The following is a 22,160-nucleotide window of genomic DNA, read 5'->3' on the forward strand; positions in this document are numbered from 1 at the left end:
CTTCGCCCATCGCTTGGTAAAATAGAGTTTTTATTTGTTCATACAAATAGTATGAATTATCAGAGCTTCGTTTTCCTAGAAACATCTTTCTCTGTGTAAAATTAATTTGTGTTTGTACAGACCACAAAAATACTCCATTTACATTTTTTAATCATTTTTTTGTGGGGATTTTTTTTTCTTTTCTTTTTTTTAATTATTATTATTTTTTTTTATCATTATTTTAAACAAACGGGCTACTCTACAGTACCGTGTTACAGAGAATGCATCACTAATACCTGTACTGCACTTCTGAATACAGGACTGAATGAAACTCAGCCATAAATTAATGTTACAATGTGAAGGAAAAAAGAAAACAACAACAAAATAAACCCTTCTAAACACACCTCCAAACTTCAAACAAACAAACAAACACCAAAGGTTTTGTTTTTAAATGACGACAGCTGAACTCATTCCAGTATTAGCAACCGGACATACAGCACGGGGAGTTCACCTTTATTGTCACACTGTCAGGTAAGGCCTTTATAGTGAATGAAGTTTACTAACAGACTTCATTACAGAGGGTATCGAGGCAGGGCTGTTTGCTCACAGGTAGAAGTGTTATTATTCACCCTCTGTATTTCTGCTCTTCTACAAGATTGCTTCATGGGAGCCTTTTGCAGCAGGGTTGGGTAACACAAATGAAGTCTGAGCTGTGCCACGCAGCTGAGGAAGGCATCGGGATATTAAGTTGTATCCTAGAAGTGAGAGGGGATGCTGAATCTTCCAGCACAAAGAACAGGCACATGCACCCCAAAGGGAAGCACAGGGCAGGGAAGCCACAGAGTGGGAGCTACTTGGGGAAGGCATGCTTTCTCCTTCTGCACCTTGCATAAGCTTGTAGGAAGACTGAGGATTTTAGACCCCCTCATTACTCTTTTCCAGCACCAAGTGTTCCCTTCTCACCACCTCACCCTCTCCATGCAGTTCCTTCTCCCAGGCAGACATGAGATCTATAACGTCAGTAGGGAACAGAGCCTGGCTGGGCACCAAAGCCCCCAAATGTGCATAGATCCAACCACCACTGTGGGTTTCAGCTGTGTTTGTGGGACAGCGGGGTGTGCACTGATAAGTGCTAAGTGATGGGCCCCACACTCCCATTGCTTTGTTGCCAGAAATGGCTTGGTGCAAGGGGGAGAAGATTTGCACCCCGTTCTCTTTTTGTAAGAAGACGTGTTTGGAGGCAACGTCCACATAGGGAGCTGGTCCTGCCCACTGCAGGTTTGCTACCTGGCATCATGTTCGACATCTCCCATTCCTTGAGGACATGCACATGGGGTGTGAACCCCACACACCCCAGCAGCACGGACACGGTACCCAATGGAACACTGCTGTGTCAGCCCACAGCCCACACAGCTTCACCACAGCCCTGCAGGTGTTCAGCTGAGCTAACAGAACAGTAACAAGGCATTGGGCACACACAGCCATTCCCAAAACCTCCTGAGCATGCAAAAACACACTTGGAGCTTTCGGGAGAGACCCTGCCAACCTGTTCTAACATTCCAACACACTCAATTCCACTTTTGGGAAGGATTTCCAAGTCATTGCACATGGCTTGACAGTGAGGTGCTCAGAACCCCCCATCCTGCCCAACTGCCAGCCTCCCCCTGCTTTTCTATAGGCTTGCCCTCGTTCCCAGCTCTAAGCACCCACTGCTTCTTGGGAGAGAGCATGGGAACCTAAATACACAGGGAGCAAAGAGGGCCAGCTGTTGTTTCCCTGGGGGGCACCAAGGGGCTCAGACTTGGGGGCTCAGGTAGCTCTGGGGGTGTCTCTGGTTCCTGGCATCTCCCCACATGGGGCAGGCACCACCGTGGCTTCCGAGCAGCACAGAGTGCATTGCACTCACATACATGTATTTTCACATTTGTCCTGCAATCAAGATTTAAAATGCATAGAGGGACTGTGAGAAAGAGCTTCCTCGACACAAGGCAAGGAGCAGTAGCATGAAGTGTCCACTCTGCAACAAGCATCCCCATTAGGAAAGGAGCATGGGATACCAGGCAGGGGCTCTATGGCTTGGGTTCCCCATGCTCTGACCCACCAGCTCTGACCCACCAGCCCCATTAAACCCCTGGGATGAGGGAGCAGAGACCGTGACACCGGAATAGGGAAAGCAAGTGTTTATAAAGGCCAGATACCCGTAACAAAAATAAACCTGTGCTTTCCCTCCCCCACCCCCCTTCCCACCCCTCCCCTTTTCATGTTGTTATTTTTTTGCCTTTTTTTTTTTTTTTTAATTATTGTTATTTTTTTGGTTTTTTCTTTATTTTTAATACAAATCTTCTTTAGGAAAAAAAATGGAAGCACCGTCTGTTACAAACCAAACCAAAAGAACAGGAGGAGAATAAAAAACAAACCCAAAAAAGAAGAGACGTATTAGAATTAAACACGGTGGAATGTTAAACAGGTTACAGGCTACCGTTCTAGCCAGTGCGGTTAGGCAGCTTAGTGAATTAATTGCTTAGGAATTAAAAATAAATTATTATAAAATAGATTTCTGTACATTTTACATACATATATATCTCTTTATATACGCAAACTGTGATGGGCAAGTCATTACAGGGGACTTTCCCACGCTGGTCTCAGTCCCAGCCGAAGTCCTGCCCCGTCATCTGGTAGAACTTCATGTTGAAGGGCCGGTAGAAGTCCCGCAGCCTCTGCACCACCTCCTGGTCGATGTCGGGGTGGGTCCTGCCTTTCGTTTTCCCCAGGCAGTGGGGTTTGCTGCTGCCCTCCGCCTTCTTCAGGCAGGGGAAGCCCTTGGTTTTGTTGAAGTAGAAGTGTTTGTCAGTGATGATCCTCTTGAGGCCCAGAAAGTCCTGGACCCTGCCCAGCTCCCCCGCGGGGTCGCTGATCAGCCTCTCCCCGCTGACAAAGAGGATCTGCCCGATGGGGAAGTAGAGCAGCCAGTTCTCCAGGTGCTTGGCGTAGATGCCGATCTGGATGGCGCTCCACGAGGTGTCGATCAGGCCCGTAGTCCTGTTTTTGAAGGTCAGGCTCTCAAAGGTGGGGATGTCGGGCTTCTTGGAGAGCGTCTGTGTGTAGTCCGAGATGGCTCTGGTCACGGGGTCCCGCACCACCACGATCAGCTTCGTGCCCTTGGCCATGGAGGAGATGCGGGCTGGGGCCTCCTTGGTGACAAAGTAGCTGGGGGTCTTCTCCATGGTGATCTGCCCCTCCAGGGTCCTGGGCATGAGGTCCCTGCCAGCAAAGCATACAGGTTAGATCAACAGGTAACAGCATGGAAAATACACACATACATATAAATACACAAACATACACAAGAATTTTTCTTCCTTAACCTGCCTGTATGGGCCATTTAGCTCGTATGAATAAATCCATTTTCCAATGGGGGCTATGGGTATTATTATTAAAGAGAATTAGAAATCCAGTTGAGCCATCTCCCACTTCTCCAAGGGCAGGTGAACCAGGCTGTACTCCACACCTGCAGTGTGGCTGCTTACACCACGCCAGATGGTCAGGATGAGTCCAAAGCAGCACTGTGCATGGCTCTGGTCAGCACCAGACTGATTCCATGTCACAGCTCATCATCCCAAGGGTAACAAGAGGAAGAGCTACTGAAAGCCAGGAGCTCACTGCAGCATGCCCACTCTGCTTTCCTTTAGCATCCCCAATGTGACACTTCTCTCATTTTTAGGCATAAGAAAGCAATTTGCCCATAGCATGTGCTCAGCTGGTCACTCAACCAGTGAGTCCTCTGCACCCAGCAGAGTATTTCCCTGATGATGAGAACCAGAAGGAGCACCAAGAGCTGCTGGTGCTGCTACAGCACATTCCAGCCAGTCCCCAGCAAGGACAGCCTCCCTCCTCTGGTCATATCTAATTAACCAAGCAGATAAAAAATGGGAGAACTTTCTAACATTACTGAAATGGCTCAAAGCAAGAAGTCATTTTTTCCTAACACCCACCAAACAAGCCTAAATATTTCAGACCCTTTGCCAATGCTTTCCCTTTACAACCCCACGGGACTCGTTTACTCTGGGCTGTGAGACAGTTAAAGACAGCGAGAGGGGAGTCTGTCACAGAATTAAAGCTATAAAACTTGATTAAGTTTTCAAAGCATCCACCCATTGCAGAGAAATGATGGGTGAGCGTGTGATCTGCAAGCCTCCAGCAGTGCTTCCCCAGCTGTACTGCACTGTGCACAGAGGCTGCTTGTTCCTCTCCCACATTGCTGTGGATCAAAGATCACTGCGAGCCCTCTTGATTCCAAATACTGCTGCTAACTCGTGCTAATGCCAGTGGTTGCCCTGAGTAAGAAGCCAAGGGGAAAAAATGACCCATCTGAGGGTAAATAGCAGGAAAATCCATAATGAATAGTCTGACAGAACAACAAATTGCTGCATGGCCATGGAATTTGGTCAGTAGCTGTTTAGGTAACTGCTGCTTGAGGTAGATTGTACACAGTATTCTATTTCACCTTCTGGCATTAAGTTTATGCAATGTGTTTACTGGCAAGGGACACCCCATGCTCACACCTGTGGACTCTGCACTGCCCTGTCCATAGAATCATTAAGGTTGGAAAAGAGCTCTAAGATCATCAAGTCCATACCCACATGGGTCGATAGAGCAGTCAGCAGACCTGGGACAAAGGGGCAAACACTCTGGGGTAACCTCCAGCCAATGGTGGTGGCAAACCTTATAGGGGCTGCCCTCTCAGCATCACACAAATGGAGTTTCTGATGCTGACAAAAGTCACCCCAGCCTATAGGCCTCTGGGATGTGAATGCTGTTGCAAGTCAGGAGCTGGGATGTGCCAACAAACAGAACCAAAATACGGCTCTGACTAACCCTGTACCTTTCTGGCTCACTCTACAAACCAGTAACGCCTTCAGAGAACAGCGCGAGTCAGTAATGCTCAGACTCCTAAATCTGACGTGGGCTGATGTGGATTTTGACAGACTACTCATTAAGTGGTGTCTCTTTTTATGGCCACATTAAATCTGAGCTCTGCATCCTGCGCTGGCCACCAACTGATTTAAGGTTTCAATCCGTGAAGACTTTAATGGCTGGGGACATGCCAAGAGAGGAGACTGCTCTCCATGGTGGGCCCAGGTCCAACTGAAGGCAGTGAGTCCATCAGGTCACCCTGCATTGAGGCCCCAGACATCAAGGTCAAATTCTCCTGCAGGGCTGCTGCAATCAGTGTTTACTGGGCTCCTGGCAATGATGCAAGGCTTATTTTTTTTCCTCCTTGCACAACAGAGGCCTCAGGGAGGGCTCTGCCCTGTGGAAGAGGAGGAAATTGCTGGGGGCAGAGTTGCTGCGTCAGGTGATTGGGGTTGGGAAACTCTTAATGAGCATTTCCATGAACTCAGAGGAGTGTACTGCAGAAGTGGGAGAGCACGAGAGGCACCCATAGGGCCAGCAGCACCTGAGCCCACCCCTGGTTTGTGCCTGAGGACATGCAGCATGTCAGACCCAACTGAAAAGTGTCTGCACAGAAGCTGGAGAGCAGCAGAAGTCAGATATCGTGGCCTGTGGATGTGGTTTGAACCTCTGATAGCATTACATCCAGGAAAGCAGTGTTTCATTGCACGTGCCCCTCAGTAGCAAGCAGCTTTCCCATGGTTTCCATAAGCTCCCACACAGGCATCACCCATCACGCCAGCAGCCAGAGACAGAGCCTTGGGGACAGGAGGAACTGGTAAGTTCGCTGCTGTGAACTCACAGAGGTGGAAGAGTCATTGAGGAGGGTTTATTCCCATTCAAACCACACCTGGAGAGGGCAAACTGGCCCAGCTGTAGCACTGCAGCTCCAACACAACACACCAGACGTGTTCAATGAGGGAAGCAGGACCAGACTCCAACTCTGAATATCTGCTCCCGAGGCTCCCAGACAGCAAGGTCTGCATGAGTGGTAGAGGGAAAGAGAAAGAGCCTGGAAGAGCTGCAGCCATGATGTGCTGGTGGGATATGGCCCCTCTGGGTCATACAGACATGGGCAGCTTCCAGATGCAAGGCAGTGATGGCAGAGGTGCAGCCACCACCACTACCTGTATGGAAAAGGGAGATGATAAAGCTGAAGCAGGCCGTGGGAAAGACAGATCCCAGCACAGACAAAAGCTGCTGCACCAGTCGGGACAGGGCTGGATGGAGACAGAGCAGAGGGCTGCAGTGGATAGCAGGGTGGGAAACAAAGACAGTATGAAAAGCTTGGCAAGCAGTTCTCCTGTCTTGTTATCCTCCTGCCTTCTGGCAACCTGGAATCAAAGACCTCTGGAGCCAGCGTGAGCACCCAAATCATCCCATTTTATATTGACTGCGGACTGCCTGAGCCTTTTAAACTCTTTTCGCCTTGAGAACATCCCATAGCAGAGAGTCCCAGTGCTGCAGCCCTACCTTTGAACCCTCCCCCTACATTCCCACTAGAGAAGGATGACAGTGCCAGCAGATTCCTGCATCCCTGATTTGAGCAGCCAGCTCCTGGAGGACACATAGGCCCCATGAGATGATGGAGATACAGTGGGATCACAGCCATGAATCTCCTTCAGGCAGAGAGCAGAGCCCCTCGCTCCGAGCTATGAACATGTCAAGAGAGACAGAGGAAAAGCTTTTCCTCTAATGAATATTTCCTCGGTGAAGCTTGCATCCTCCGTAGGCGAAGTGATAGGCTTAGTCTAAAGATGGATTGGCCTACTTTACCTATTAACCACTTAGACTAATGTAATAAAGGTCCTCCTCATTCAAACAGCCCTAATCCCCAGCCCTTCTCAGCTCTGAAGCCCACAATTAGACGGGATGCTAAAATAACCCTGCCAGGCTGCTGCCTGGAGGAGGGGGTTGGACGGTGGGGGGGGGAGTTATTTTGCTTCTTAAGTACAAACTTCTCTAATGTGAAAACTGGACTCAGAGAGACATAAATTTACAAAGTGGGAATGACAGGTGGCCCCACGGTAATCCAATCCTGAAGGCTAATGCCCTTTGTGGCAGCTTTTGTCTGCACAGGAGGGGGTCCGAGATAATCTGCCGCCACTTCTCCAGGAGGGGCCGGGGGCTGCAGGGACCTCCACGTCCCATGGCTGCAGTGTTGGTGGCAGGTAGGACAGAATGGGAAGCAGGACAGACTGCAGCCAGAGCTGTGAGGGATGTGGTGGAGAATAGCAGGGCTGGTAGCATCACCCAGCTGGGAATCCCATGGCAGGGAGGAATGAGTGTTCCCTATACCTGCTGCACTGCAGTGAGTCACTTCTGCCACCACCACTGCATGGTCACAGCAATGGCTCGTTCCAGTCTCAAAGCCCCCCCACCTCCAGCCCAGTCCCCTCTGGACAGTTGTCTCCGTTTCCCTCTGCAAGGACAACAAAACTGCACTCCAAAAGGGAGAGGGCTATGTCTGTGTAGGCAACTCTAAGAAGAGAAGTGTTGTTAATAGGGAAGAAAGGGGAAAAGAGCAAGTCAAACTATTTCAGATACCACCCATGCTCACATCGAGCTCAGCCCTGTAAATCAGAACCATTTGCTTGGCCACACAGCAGTGGGCATGCAAAGCATCCAACCTATTCCTGGCCACTTTGTACCCAAATTTCTGACTGATCTTTCAAGACAACCAGAAGTGATTTCAGCCCAGACAACCAAAATTTGGGAACATGACAGTTTCTGGGCAAGGTAACCCCAAAACCTCACCCAAAACCAAAGGTCACCACACTGGACCCATCCTGATCTCATGCCTTTAACCACTGTTCTGTTAGAGAACCGACCCTGTCCCAGTTTCACTGGGATGCAAGAGAACTTCCAGGATCCATCCACAAAATATGGCAGCACCCAGACCCCATTCACTGGTATTTACCACTGGCTTTAAGCTGGCTTTATGGAGCTTAAATTACACACTGTTATCTCTGTTATCAGTAGCAAGCAAAAACCCCTTATATTTCTTACAAGAAAGCAAAAGCTGACACAGACTGTGCTATTTAGGAGGACCTTGAAAGTCCAGGATGAGTTTTACAGAAGACTGGAACATCACCAAAGTCAGAGCCAAAGGGACTAACAGCACGGCTGAGTCACCCCACAAGCCTCTGAGGATTTAATGGTTGCTTTCCCCCAAAGGCTGATCATAAAATCATCAAGTCACAGAAGTGTTACTTTAAAGCAAGAACCTGGCAAGCAAGCAAAGGGAGAACGTGAGCATAACAGAGGTTTAACTACACAACAGCTCAGCACCGAGGTCCATTGGCTTTGGCATCACCCATGTGGCTCCCACTTGGCTCACTGTTGGTAGCAGATACAGCTGGGGGAAAGGGAACACGATGGAGAGGAAGGAGCAGGGAAGATGCAACAAAACTTGCTGGTTTATTATTTGATACACTTGAATGTAGTACAATTTCCCTGCTTTGGGTTGCCCTCTCCTCCCATGGTTGCACAGAGGACCGGTGCAGTAGCATGCAGCCTCTCCTCTTTTTGTTATCAGCCCTAGAGCAACATGTGCGCCTTTGTCTCAAGCAGGAGCCCGTTGTTTGGGTTGGCCAACTGTACAACAATAAAAGAGAACGGCTGTGAAGCAGCCCCAGCCTTTTTGAAACGGGTGTAACTCTATCCAGCTCCATCAAACACTCGCCACGACATTGACACGAACCAGATGACGGGAATTAATGAATTTCGGGGGTGAGAAAGGGGAGATAAAGGAGAAGGGAAAAGGGGAAAATAATCCATGGGCGTGAAAGTCATGTTTTTCTCACCCTTCTTGTTCCCTGCCCCCAAATATGCCAGGTCCCTTCACCTGTTGGGGAGTCTGGGGATTAGGAGAGGCAGAGGAAGGGTAACAGCATGAAGGCTTCCCATCAAGAAGCCGCCCCTTCTGTGGGCTTTGATGATGTCTGCAGGCCCAGGTGTCCACCACCACATGGGAACAGGCTCCAGCCATGAAGTCTGATCTCAACTCTTTTGATGCAGGTGCAAACTCCACTACATGCTGGGGTGAGAGTGGGGACATGGGGCACCGGTCCTTATACCGCATGCAGGCACAGTACAACAGGAAGCGACAGTGCAATACATGATGCATCATCATAGAGCTGCAGCCTATAGGGGTGGGAATAACTTCCAGCAGCAGCAATGTTAAATGGCAGTGCTGTCTGCATTGGAATGGAATTTGTGCTTTCACTGGAGAGAGTAATAGGGACCAATGTGCCTCAGAGGTTCCGTGAGGCTGAGAAGGATATACCCACCCTCAGCAATGGGCACAGAGGCACCAGGTAGATCTCTGAGCCTCAACACAGAGCTGATGTCCAGTGCTGGGAGGAAGGGCTCAAGGGGATGAAAACTTAGGAGGCAGCATGAAAGAAAGCCCTGCTTGTTGGCTGGGGGTCCCTCTCCCACCCCTTTGTCCAGGACCTTCCCAAACCAACACAGACATTCCATGTGCACAGCCCACCCTGGCTCCTTGCTTTGCTCATCCTGCACCAACTCAGCATCACATTTAAAACACTCACCAAGAAGTTTCTCTCCTTGTTTGCTGGAGCCAGGAGAGATATTCATCAGCTCCACCAGTTCATTATATTGGTCCCCTCTTTATGTAAAGAGAGAAGCCTCTTTCTGTCCCCCATCATACTTAAAAGCTCGGAACTTCCACTAAATAATGATCTCGCTGAGGGGAGGGAGGACAGCACTTTACATATCAAAGGGCTGCTTTGGTGGGATTTACCATAATTTGAGATGAAGTGGTAAATATTCCATTCACTCCACTTTATCTCCAGTAATAATTATAATCCTATTACCAAGGTCCCAAGAAAGTGATTGCATTATCATCTAGCAAGCATCTATGTGGATTTCTTGGAGTGGGAAGGCCACAGGCAAGTAAAGGAGGAAAAGCAACAAAAGATACGATTGCCAGCACCTCCCTTCCCCCAGCAGGATTTGGTCTCCATTGTCCCAACGCTTCAATAGCGCTTTGCTCTGAAAATAACAGCTTTTGAGTGCAGAAAGGGGGTGGGGCTGAAATGAGCATCTTGCTCCTCCCGGTCAAGCCTGGTCCCATTCAGGGCCATCAGGTCCCCCCCTTCCTCTGCTGTAGCTCCGGGCACAAAGAGCCCCGGTTCCTTTTCCTGGCAGGCACGGTGCTTCGATTAAAAGCTAATTGCTGTTTCTGGGTGACTTCTTCAGAATATCACACACAGCAGCGCTGCCCACTGCTCGAGTCATGTGAGATCACCCTGTCACCGCTTCCAAGAAGAAAAATAATGATAATATAGAAAAAAAAAACAAAAACATTTTTGTGCTTCAGAGAAGGAGAAGGAAGAGGAAATTCAGTGATTGAAGGGGGGAAAACTAACGCTAAGCCCAGCAGGAACCATGCCTGAGCTAACCTGCAAAGCAGAACCAAAGGGCCAGCTGTGTCTGCCAAGCTGTGTGTTTCACTCCTCTTGGTGCACCCCATCAGAACGTGTAGCTGTGATTCATCCCCATGCACCCCTGTCACCCTTCAACCCAAAGCGCTTGTAACATTTCTCCCTATAAATGAAGCAGACAACAGCCCAGAAGGGAGGAAAAAGGATGAAGAAGTTGAGAGGTCTGCTGGGATCCAACACTCACAGCTCAATGCTTGAGAAAGATGTAGGGTGACAGAGGCTGTGGGTTTGATGGTTGACATCTCTGTGCCCCTCAGACACGTTGGTACTGTAGAAGGGAACAGTGGCACTCAGCTCTCAGCAGCACATACACCAGCCCAGCACAGAGTCCATAGCCCCAAAGTGCTCCCACACCCATTGATTTCCTCTCCTAATTTGTAGGAACAGCACTAATCCTTTCAAAGACATTAGAACACCACAGGCACTGTCCTTTGGACATCTCTGCTTACCTCTTGGAGAAGCACTTCCTTACAGCGATGGGATCAACTCCCACAGGGTTAAACCCCATGGATGTGAGAATCAGGTCCTTCAAGAACCCCAAACCCAGCAGCACCGTGGTTAATGCAGGAATAGAATTGCCCATCAGCCCTGCAGAGCAGCCTCCTGGCTGCCCCAAAGGGATGTGCCATGGGATCAGATCCTGCACCTTGCCCCAACATGGGGCCTGTCAGCTTCAGGCTGTCACACTGGGGCTCTGGATCTCTTGTACTCTGCATCTTGAGGTATTTCCCATCCCTGCCATATTCTTATAACCCAGGAAGCCTACAAGAGGTTATCCCATCAGCCTCATCCCTATAGCCCTTCTCCAGGGACCCCCTGTGCCATATGTCAGTGGTGGGGAACCCAGCAAGCAGAGCAAACTTCATGCTGGATCCAACAGGAACATCTTCAGTATCTTATGCAGGAGACCACAGCCACTCCAAACATCCCCACATCACTTTAGGACACCACTTCAGAACACCCCAGCAGCTTTCCCTGTCCCTGGAGCAGCCCAGACACCACATTTCCCCCACTTCTATTGGAAAGCTAAAAGAAAAAACCCACCAACTGCAGAGCCAGCCCTTCACTAAACACAGCACGACTCAACAGCCATAGAACACAATCAACCCAGAGACAGGCGGGACCCATGCTCCTCTCCTGCCCTGTTCATCAATCACAGCCCCACTGAGAGCTCTTTTGTGTCCTTCCCTGAGCACACAAATGAAAGCCCCCCAACCTGTGTGACTGCACAGGCAGGTAACAAACTGCACTGATAGTGCTGCCTTTTGTCCCATGCCCCTCAGCAGCCTCCCATTTGCACAGGGAGGGCTCTGCACACACCTAGACACACACACTGCTCCCACAGAACCCTGCTGTTAAATAAAAGCTTGGTGATAAAGCCCTGTGCTGCCTGCACGGACACCTCGCTGTTTGTCACTCCTATGGGGCACCCTTGGGGTGGGACATGCACAGAGGATGTGCAAAGAGACCCAAAAGGAACTGGTGCTGGTGGCAGCTGTGTGACAGTCCTGCTGCTATTGAGAGGGGAGCATTGAAACTACCTTGTCTGTGCAGCAAGGATCTCATGTGGGCACCTGGAGCCTCTGAGTATCCTCCAAAGCAGCCTGGCCCATGAACAGAACACAAGAAGGAAGCAGTTCGAGTGGCAAGGCCAGGGCAGGCAACAGGGAAGCCTGCAGACAGATGTACATACGCATGAAGAAAGGATTTTAAACATCTTTAAAAAGCTACTCCAGGAATCCACCTGGAGATAAGGGAATGCTAAAGGCAAAAGGCAAGCAACCAATATTGCCCCAGCAGCACATGCCTTGGAAAGGAGAGGTGGCACAGCCATGACCTGACCCAGTGGCCATTCGGCCACCAACTTGTCCCACCTCGGGGCAAGCTGTGTTTGCCACCCACTGGAACAAAGGCCCCGGAGTTAATACACCGGTGATCCTCTCAGCACTGATCCCTAAATGCATTTTAGCACAAATGGGATTGCAGTCTCACCTCATTCCTTAATGGATTCGTGATTACAGCCAGAAAGGTGTAGGCGGTGCATTGGAAATTAAGCTCCCCATTGTAAACAGATCAGGTTAGTAAGTGACAACACATTTGTTCAGGATGGGATTTTTCTCCCCCAGCATCTCCATTGCTGGTGGGTGCCAGCAATGCTGCAGAGCTCTGGGTGCAGCAGAAGGAACAGCGACAGCCCTGGGAAGGAATGACATTCCCAGTGGAGGAGGGAGACAGGCAGCAATTAGGGAAACAAGGAGCAGGTCTGTCTGCAGACACCCCTCCTGCCCCAGTCATTACGTGGGACCATGGCTGGTCATAAGCAGTCAAGAGCTCTTTAAAGAGCAGACTCAGCTGGTGGAGATGCTCTGCTACAAGTACAACAGATGCAAAGCACTACTTCTAATTAAGAAGGCATTCACTTAATTAGACACTCTGCGCTGCTATACCAATGATTTGATCTAATCCTACACACTTGGGCTGTGTTTAGGAGGGCTCTTCACGCTCGCTGCTCATTTCTGACTGCTTGGCTTGTCTTTCTTTGTACCCTGATGGCTGTGGGGCAGGTCCATGGCTGCACTGACAACCCAAAAGGACCTCGTTGGAGCAATGTCACACTTGCCAAAACCCAACAACTGGGAGCATATCCACCCATTGGGCAGGTGGTAGGACCACAAACCAACCCTGGCCTTGGTGCTGAGAGCTGATCTTGTGAATCCACTCTATGCCCCAGCTCGACAGTCCCTGACACAGGGAAGACAGAGGGCTGGAATGCTGAGGGATGAAGCACAACCCAAGTGAAATGACTTTTCCCTGAACACTGAGAATTCTGAATGAGAGCCATTGTCATTCAGATGAAACCGAGTGTCAGATTAACAAATCAATGGGCATAGGAGATATAAAATGGGTTACCATTGAATCCTTTCAAATACTCAAACATATGGATGAACCAAATGTGAATTGTAATTGACTCACCCGCACCTTTGATCTCTACACCCTTGGGTTCCCAAAGAGACGGCCGGCCCCCTCTGACTGGGACTGAACCAACTCAGGGCTCCATTGTGAGCCTTCACAAAGCCTTTTCTCTCTGCCTTCATCTCCTGGATGTAGCCACATCCTGGCTCTTGGAAACCGAGACAAGCCAGCTCAGCCTCATAGAGCCACAGGGCTGCAGGAGGGCAGCTCAAGTCTCCTGGATGCAATCTCTTGCATGGAGCCCATCAGCCATGAAGGATCAGCAGAAGAAAACAATCAAGTGTGCAGCAATGATGCTCACTGCTCTACTTATCCTGGAGCTGGACACAGGGTCTGCTTAGGACTCTCCAAGAACTTTGCTGATGGGTTCTGCAGCATGAATGTGCCCTGACTTCAAAATCCTTCCTGATCTGGAAGAGCTGAAAGCTGCCCTGCTTCAACTCCCAGCAGCATCACTTCTACTGGATGAAAAGACACAGCTTTTAGTTTTCCTGGAAGGTTTCTACAGCTACATCAAGAATAACCTGAATACAAACTAAATTTTACCACTACATGTTTACTTGTGAAGTTTGCATAGAGATTCGACCCTGGGTCCCCTTTCTCCATCCCCAGCAAGAAGAGCAGGTTTAATGGGGGTCTAGGGGAACTTGGGGGCCTGGGGGCAGGCTTTGCTCTGCACCCCATCATTCTCCAGCTCAGCCCCAGCCCTACAGCTGCTCAGCACAGCTGGTGATCTGGGCTGGGATAGCCGAGAGTAACAATTGCGTGGCTCAGTGCAGAGGAACCCAGAGAGGAAACAGCCACGAGGAGGAAACTCCTGTGCTCCTAATCTGCTTTAGGAGTGCATGAGCTTGCTGTTTATATATAGCTTAATTAATTATTACACTGCATTTAGCAGCGTGACCTTGAAGCCATCTCTGGGGGGAGCCAGCAGCCCCAGTGCAGCGGGGCAGTGTGTGAGGCACCCGGACACCCCTCCCTGCACCAGACTATAATTATGAGGCTTCGAAGCAGGCTCCTGGCCCCTCTCAGCTCACAAAACACTAACCTGCTATTCCACTTCTGCTTTGGCAAGGCCGGTATCTTCTCCTAAGGCTTTGCTCGTTGCTCAACAATCCCTGTTAGCTATTCCCTCTGAAAACACCATGCAGACAGCCCAAGGCTTGTTAGATAGAAGATCCGCTCAGAGGGGAAATTGTATAAGGAAGCTGTGAGCTCTGTGTGAAGCTGCAGCAAACTGAGTGCACAGCACCTGGGAGGACAGCAGGGCTTTGCTGATCCCCATCCAACTCCCCAAGGAGCGGCAATGCTGTGGCTGCTCATTTCTCATATGGCTCTGTTTGCAGCCTCACTGCCCAGAGACACAGCAAAGTGAAGGCAGACAAAAGGGGATGTGCAGAGATGCCCACAAACCCCATCACCCCACTGAGCACCTCTGGCTGCTCTCCCATCTCACCCTGTGTGCAGAGGTGGGGGATGGCAGTGTGAGTGGCTCAGCAGGTGGTCACAGGGGGGTTAGAACCTGCAAGCATCACTGTTCACCATCCCTTACCTGGTGCACCGGGCAGAGGAAGCTGCTGTATCCACCCGGTTGACTCCAGCACCTCGTGCCTTCCTTCCAAGTCTAACACAGCTTTAAAAAGCCCCAAACACCCAGCAGCAGACATGCCAGAGCTTCAGGCCATGCCAGTTTTTAAGCAAATATTTCACTGCCCTACGAAGCAGCAGAGCACTTAGTGAATAAAGCATCGGGGTTTTGTCCTCCCCCTAGTGACGGAAGGTCTCGGCTCTGAGCGCACAGCTTCCTGCACACGGGGACATTCACACTCAGCAAGGGATGTGTAACATATATACCCACCTATACTGCTCTATGCAGGCCTATAAAATAAAATCCTATGCACAATCCCCACTTGCTGCTGGAAGAGCTGACTGCAGGGCTGCCAGCAGCTCACACTGCTGGGAACTGGCTGTGCCAGCTCAACGGGGAGGCTCCAAAATCGCCCCCTTTCTCACACATCAGGCACTCCTGTGGATTTCAGGAAGGCCCTACATCATCACAGAGTGGGCTGGCTGGGTCACAGCTCTGATTTGGAGCAGTGTAATACTGGCAGGATGGCACTGCATCAGCTTCATGAGTGGGAGCGCTGCCCTCGAGCTGCAGGTAAGCTCAGAGTTGGATGCTCCGCTGCTGTAATAGAGTCAAAGCAGCACTAAGTCACAGCGTCCCTCAGTGGGGACAGATACTGAACACAGCTGGCTCCAGGGTGTTCCTGAGGAACTGAAAGGACATGCAAAGGATTTAACAGTTCTCACCTTCCCTGCTACCCGCTGTGCGACGGGGCCTTGTCATGCTCATGTATTCCAACAGAAGAAGGAAAGAAAAAAAAAGAAGTGAATTATTCATTTACTCCAAGTCACTGTGAGGTCCTCTGCAGGCACTCCTGTTTGGCTTCCCCTCGGATGTTCCTACCAGCATCATCACATCCCCCAACCACCCCAATATCTGAGCCTCTCCATACAGCCCCCAAGGCAGAAGCACACACATCTCCTGAGCCAGCAAAGTGATTTGGGATGCCAGCAGCCCACGAACAGCCCCTCACATGCCCACTCCTCTCCTCCTGAGGTCCCTCATGTCCTCCAGCACGAGGACGCTGCATTCAAAGCCACCATCTGTGAGTGATCTCTTGAAGCTACAGAGCTGTTGCAAAGAGAAAAAGACACCACAGGGAACCTCTGAAGAAGAGATAAGAACTCAGCTCCATTCTGCAGCACTTATGAATGAACAGTAATGCCTTCTGCATATCACACCTGCACAATCCTTGGTGTCCCAGGCAGAAGGAGCAAGCAGGACCCTTTGCTGGGACCTTGGTGACCCTTCTGAATGTGGCTGTGGGCACCTCACAACTACATAATACCCTGAGTTGGGAGGGACCCACAGGGACCACCAAATCCAACAGCATCACCAGGACCCTAAATTAACCCAGGCTGCTAACCAACCAACACATCACCCCCAACCCCCTCCTTGCTGTTAACAAAGACATGGGCCATCAACCCAGCTGGCTCTGCTGACCGCCACCAGGCAGAGCTCCTCACAGAAGAACCCAACGTTCATTGCTCACGAGCTTATTAAGAAACTTCCCATCAGCTGCTGAAAGACCTGAAATTGGGCAAGCCCGGTACAGTCAGCAAGTCCCAACCCAGCACTTACTCACCACCAGGAGGAGGCGTCCCCTCCAGTCACTCCCTGCGGGGTGACAACAGGTAGCATCGATAGCCCCTGACCCCCTAATTACGCTGCTGAAATAACGAGCCCTGGGATTTGTTGTTCTTGGAGCCACGTGCTGCCCGTCCCGCTCCCTGTGACCCACTGCTCACCCACGGTCACACCGGCGAGAAGAGGTGAGCGCTGCTGCTGAAAGATGGCTTAATTAGGATGGATTAATGACACCGAGTCCAAGCTGGTGCAGACAGAGCAGTTCAGCGAGCAGGGCTTGATGGTGAAACAAACACAAGATCTGGCCAGCTCTGAAATACAGCTCCATGAGGGCAAGTTTTAGAGCCACCGCATCCAGCCTTGCAAAGCCTTCCTTGGAAGTGTATGGGGAAAGAGATCACAAAGCTCAGCCCAGCACAAAAAAATACACTAAAAACAACCCCACAAACCCCTCCTCAGCCCAGAGCCCAGTCTATAGCTTTCCTCCCATTGCTCCCATGCCCGGCTGCTGCCATATCGATGCCGCAGCCCACCACGTCCCCCCCAATGCACGGCCAACGTGGCAGAGCTCAGCAGCTCGACAGGTGAGGCCATGAAACCTGATCAGTGCAGACAATGTCGTCCCCCCCAGCGTCGTGCTGGGAAGGCCTCGTCACGTGCATCGTATCGGGCAACATGCTGGAAGCGCAGCGGCGGCGCTGAAACCCCAGCGACACGAATAATCTTGGCCATCTGTTTGAACAACTCAACCTTCCTCAGATCTGGAGGAATGATCCCATGCGAACACAAGGGCCTTGCTGACTGATTCCAGCAGTCCCAGCTCCTGCAATCTGAGGCTGTTCGCTAAGGAAATTGGTCTGGTTGCTTTGGCATACGTGGTGGAAGGGCATACAAGACCCTGATCCTATGGGCACTGGGCTTGGAATAACCCCCACTCAATCCAGCACAGCACAATACAATGCCAAGATTTCATTATCTACATATCACAAACCTCTATATACATAAAAAAATATGGACTGATCGATACGTACGGATACATCTAATATTTGTTCTTATTTTTTTAATACATAAAGAAAATAAAATCTCCAAAGGATTGACAAAGTGACCCTGGAGAATGTAACCATCCCATTGGGATGTGCTCATTGGCAGCAGGGCAGCTCCCAGCACTGCACTGGGGGCACTTCTCCTTGCCCAGCTATGGGGCTTTCACACAAAGCTGCTGCAAGAATTGCCTCTATTCCCAAACTCGCCAGCGATGAGAAGCCTCCCGCAGCAATGGCAGTTAGCAAGCAGCTGGCTGGGTTGGATAGGACATCAGGGTGTTGTACTCACTACTACCATAAATTCAGGCTTTACAATGGCCAAATGTGGGGTAAAATTCTGCCTTCTCAGAGGTTTTCACCCCTCCAGCCACCCGATGCGTTACCCTTCCTGTGCTCCACACATGCACCCAACCCTGGAGGATAAAAGGGCTCTCCTGGGGATGAAAACAGGAAAATACCAGATGAGGATGTTTTGCCATCATTCAAGAACCAGCACAAAGCAGCAGCACCCTGTGCTTTAACATCCCCACTGCTTACTGGGGTGACCGCGGAGTTAAGGAATGCACTGTGTATAAATGGATCCGAACCATGCGGGGGGAAATGAATCAGAGAAATAAAACTAATAATCAGAATAAAACTATTACATAAAATAAAAAGGGGAGGGGGAGAACACAGTCTGGCTCCTCGAGCAGCCACAGCCAGAGCACAGGGTCTGACTGTGGGCTGAGTGCTCACACATAGACCAGCAATGGGCAGCGGGGCCACGAGCGTGTAGTGCAGCCCCACAGTGCTGAGCCCACGGGGCCTAATACGAGAAATAAAGGGGAAAAAAGTAAAAAAAACCCCAAAGCGTAACCATAACAGCATGATGTTTTTTCCTTACCGTACATTAATTAGAGGACAAAAGGGTTTCAAGTCCTCATTCTATTAAAAATACGCCATTATTGCCTGAAAAGAAAGGGAACTAAATATATATTTAGTATATATAGTATATACTATACTATACTATATATATATATATATATATATATTATTTTTCCTTGTATCCCAGGGAAGCAATTCCCCACCCGAGCAGCACCCCGTACACACACAGCAGCTCCTCGCAGGCTGCTGACGGTGCAGCCGGACCGAGGAAACTCATTTATCACCCCAAAGTTCCACATGCTCCTCACTATTAGTTCTCAGCGTGGCTGGATCCCATTCCTCCTCTGTCATGGTGGATATTTTCCCTCGGAGTGCTTAACATGCTGCTTTCATTACCGGGAAAAGCCCCACAACACGCACACGGGGTTCCTTCCATTGGATTCCCAGCTATTTCACTGTTAGTTTTGCCCTCTCTTCCCTCTGCTTTTTAGAAGCTCAGCTCGCTTTGATGCTGTTCTGCAAGTATAGGGGGAGATGTATTTTATTCCATTTAAACTTTTCCATGTGAAACAAATGGAGGAAGAAAAAGTTTGCTCTCCCTCCTTCCCAAGTTCCTCACCGCGTGCGGGACGTTCCAACACGGCACAGCACTGAGATGGGCACAATGAACCACAAATACACCCGAAATTTAAGCTCTTATCAAAGTGAAAGAAGCCAAATCGCCCCTCATCGATCCACACAAATTTTCCATTGGAGGATGGCATTGCAAAGCGGGAAGAAATGTACAAAGAAAAAGGAAAGCAAAAGGATAACACAACCAACCCAAAGCAAAACTCCCAGATCCAACCCTGATCAGCTCAGATCCGTGGGAATAAAATCTCCTTCCAGCAGCCAACAGCTGTGTCTCCATCGTTCCAATGGCGATGGGTTGAAGAGGCAGAGATGGGCACAGAACAGCCCTATAGCGGGTGGTGTTTGAGCCCCCGAGCAGCAGAGCTGAGGCGTGCCCTGCTCAGCAAGGCAGATATTTTACAGCGGGTTTTATCTGGTTTTATGGGGCCGTTAACAAGCAAACACAAACGCTTCTCCTTATTGATGCTGAGATAATAAATAAAAGCCTCAGTGGGGCTGGTGGCAATATAAGCACACTCCTGCGGAGAGCCGAGGAACCAAAACGCATCGAGGTTTGGGGCGGTTTGCAGCCATACAGGGTCTGATCTGTAACACTGAAATTCATCCCGCTCAATTCTTGTGTCTCATTCAAACCCAACTCAGAAATAAGGCTGAATTTGCAAAGCACGTAGCCATTATTTGGGTGAATATTACCATCCTCCTCAGAGCACGATTTCGCCTTCCTTCCCTTCAACCCAATCAAGCTACAGCCTCCCAAAGCACCAGCAATGTGCTCACAGGGGTAGGGCCCACACTGCTGGAAATGGAGCAGCTGATAAGAAGAAACCATGGAAGAAGTTGTGCCCAACTTCGATGACAGCTCCTCCAAACGTTAAAAATTACCACCCCCTCCCCGTGCTGGGATAACAGACCGGTGCAATCATCAGCGTTATTCTCTCTTTTCTCCCCCCTTCCACCTCTTCCTTGTAAAAGATTAATCAACCATTTTATGGTCTAATTTAAGCGCCTAATTAAAAACAGAGTTCAACACCTCCAACACCGTTTTGCTAATAAATCCTGACAGCTCCTCCGCTCTGCAATACGCAGGTTCTCCTTCCCAAACGCCGAGTTAATGTTTGATGGGATCAGTCTCACCCCGCGGCCGTGGGACGCCGCATCCTCCGCTCAAACCTCAGCAATTCACTCCACGAAACGAGCCGATCCCGCATCCCCTTCGCGACGGGATGGAGGCACCGAAATCCCATCCACTGACCCGAGCCGAAGGATGAGCTGGAGGGTTGTTATAGCTCCGAACTCCGCCGGTTCCGAGCTGCTTTGGTACCGCACGGATCGGCTCCGAGCGCTTTGGGATGCGGTGCCCGTGCGGCCGCCGCTCCGCTCCAATGTTCAACTTCTAATCAACGCGTTTCTCGCAATGTAACCCCTTTCCTTTCCCTCCTCTCCTCCCTCCTTTTTATTTATTTACATATATCTATACATATATAGATATATGTATTTTTTTGGTGCGGTTTCTGCTAAAAGCCGAGTTCTCATCTCGGAACAAGCGAACGCAGCGCATCGCACAGGGACCGCCCCGAAGCGACAGCGCTGCCCGGTCCGAGAACGGCCGGAGATCCGGCGGACGAGAGATAAAAAACCAACAGAGCGCACGGAAAGAGCTGGGGAAGGAAAAATTAATCTTTAACTCTATTTCAAGATGACGGGCGCTTTGCCGACAGCGAAGCCCAAAAGCCGCCCGGCCGCCGCCCGCACCGCCTCGGACAGCGCAGTACGAGCGGAGGGTTGAGAGGAACTTGTAGGGTTTGGGGGGTTATTTCTCGTTTTTTAAGGGTATCCGGAGCCGCCCCCCGTCCCGTCCCGTCCCGTACCTGTACCAGGCGAGGCCCCGCTCGTAGTTGCGGTCGAAGAAATGGGGCTCGGCGCCGACAGCGCGCACGTCGGGGTGCACCCGCAGGAACTCCAGCAGCGCCCGCGTGCCGCCCTTCTTCACTCCGATGATGATGGCCTGCGGCAGCCGCTTGCTGCCCGAGCCGTTGAGGAAGGCGGAGATGGGGCTGAGGGCGGCGGGCGCTGCTCGCTGCTCCCCGGGTCCGCTCTCCTCCGGCGGGGCAGAGCCGCGGGGCGTCAAGCCGGGCAGCGCGGCGCAGGAGCCGGCGCACGAGTAGAACATGTAGAGCCAGAGGATGAGCATGATGGAGAGCAGCAGCAACCTCCGCTTCAGCGGCACCAGCGGAGACGGGAGCGAGCCGGGCACATCGAGGCAGCGGTTCAAGCGCTGCCCCATGTGCCCGCGGGCGCACCGGGCTGCATGGCTGGGGCCGCCCGCCCGGCTGGGGACCGCCCGGCCCGGCTCAGTGCGGGGACGGAGACACCGCCCGGCGCCGCATGGGTCCCCCCCCCCCGGCGAGCCCCGGCCCCGCGGCCGCCGCCCGCCCCTCGGCCCGGCCGCTGCCCGCACAGCGCCGCTCTCAACGCCGCCGCTGCGGGCGGAGCAGGCAAAGGCAGCGGAGGGGGCGGAGAGGGAGGCCGGCCGACGGGCAGAGCCGGTAGGCAATCAGCGCCGCGTCAAGCCGCATAATGAGCCCGACATCAGCCTATGAGAAGGATGGGTGGGCTGAGAGGGCGGAGAGCCCGGCCCCGAGACTCGCAGCGCTCGGTGACGGACCGGGCCCATATGCAGCCATAGAGCCCGGCCCGCAGAGCGTCCAGCCCCGGTCAGGATGAGCCCCGGAGTCGGTGTCTCTCGGCACGATGACAGCTCACATGTGGGAGGGTCCCCCCCCCTCCCCTCGTGGCTGCTCCGTCCCCCAGGGCTCTCACTGAGGAATGCGAAGCAGACCCACCCTTATCCCCAAAGCAGGTTTAATGGCACAGAATAGTGAGCTTAATTGCTGAGAGTAAAGACCACGGTTCAGAGGTCTCTGTGCTGTACAGACACACACAGAATAGAGCCATAAGAAAAGATAATGCAGTTCGGGATTATACCTGTCAGCCCACGTTGCCCTCAGCTCCTGCAGGTCCTGGGCAGGTGGG

General features: G+C 51.2%; 1 protein-coding gene across 3 annotated transcripts; it reads right to left on the bottom strand.

The window, feature by feature from the left end:
- Positions 1 to 13: 13 nt before the first annotated feature.
- LOC107322099 (heparan sulfate glucosamine 3-O-sulfotransferase 3B1) lies at positions 14 to 21,785 on the bottom strand. Of its 3 annotated transcripts, none has more exons than XM_015879737.3 (2): positions 20,996 to 21,785; positions 14 to 3,240 (listed from the first exon to the last, which is right to left on the bottom strand). In XM_015879737.3, the coding sequence occupies exons 1-2, from the start codon at positions 21,409 to 21,411 to the stop codon at positions 2,622 to 2,624; spliced, it is 1,035 nt and encodes a 344-aa protein (XP_015735223.1). In that variant the 5' UTR covers positions 21,412 to 21,785; the 3' UTR covers positions 14 to 2,621. The 3 variants fall into 3 exon arrangements, with proteins under 3 accessions (XP_015735223.1, XP_085378592.1, XP_085378593.1); XM_085522466.1 differs by lacking the exon at positions 20,996 to 21,785 and adding an exon at positions 20,262 to 20,928; XM_085522467.1 differs by lacking the exon at positions 20,996 to 21,785 and adding an exon at positions 15,687 to 18,517.
- Between the last annotated feature and the right edge of the window lie 375 nt (positions 21,786 to 22,160).

Source organism: Coturnix japonica, chromosome 23, assembly GCF_054131305.1.
Source record: "Coturnix japonica strain WE chromosome 23, WE-NBRP24, whole genome shotgun sequence".
Taxonomy (NCBI): domain Eukaryota; kingdom Metazoa; phylum Chordata; class Aves; order Galliformes; family Phasianidae; genus Coturnix; species Coturnix japonica.

What these genes read in the sequence shown, in the direction of transcription:
- LOC107322099 (XM_015879737.3), bottom strand. Translation starts at nt 21,411, where the DNA reads ATGGGGCAGCGCTTGAACCGCTGCCTCGATGTGCCCGGCTCGCTCCCG. An exon ending in CGGGGCCTCGCCTGGTACAG is followed by an intron (nt 3,241 to 20,995) that starts GTACGGGACGGG and finishes CTTTGCTGGCAG; the next exon opens with GGACCTCATGCCCAGGACCC.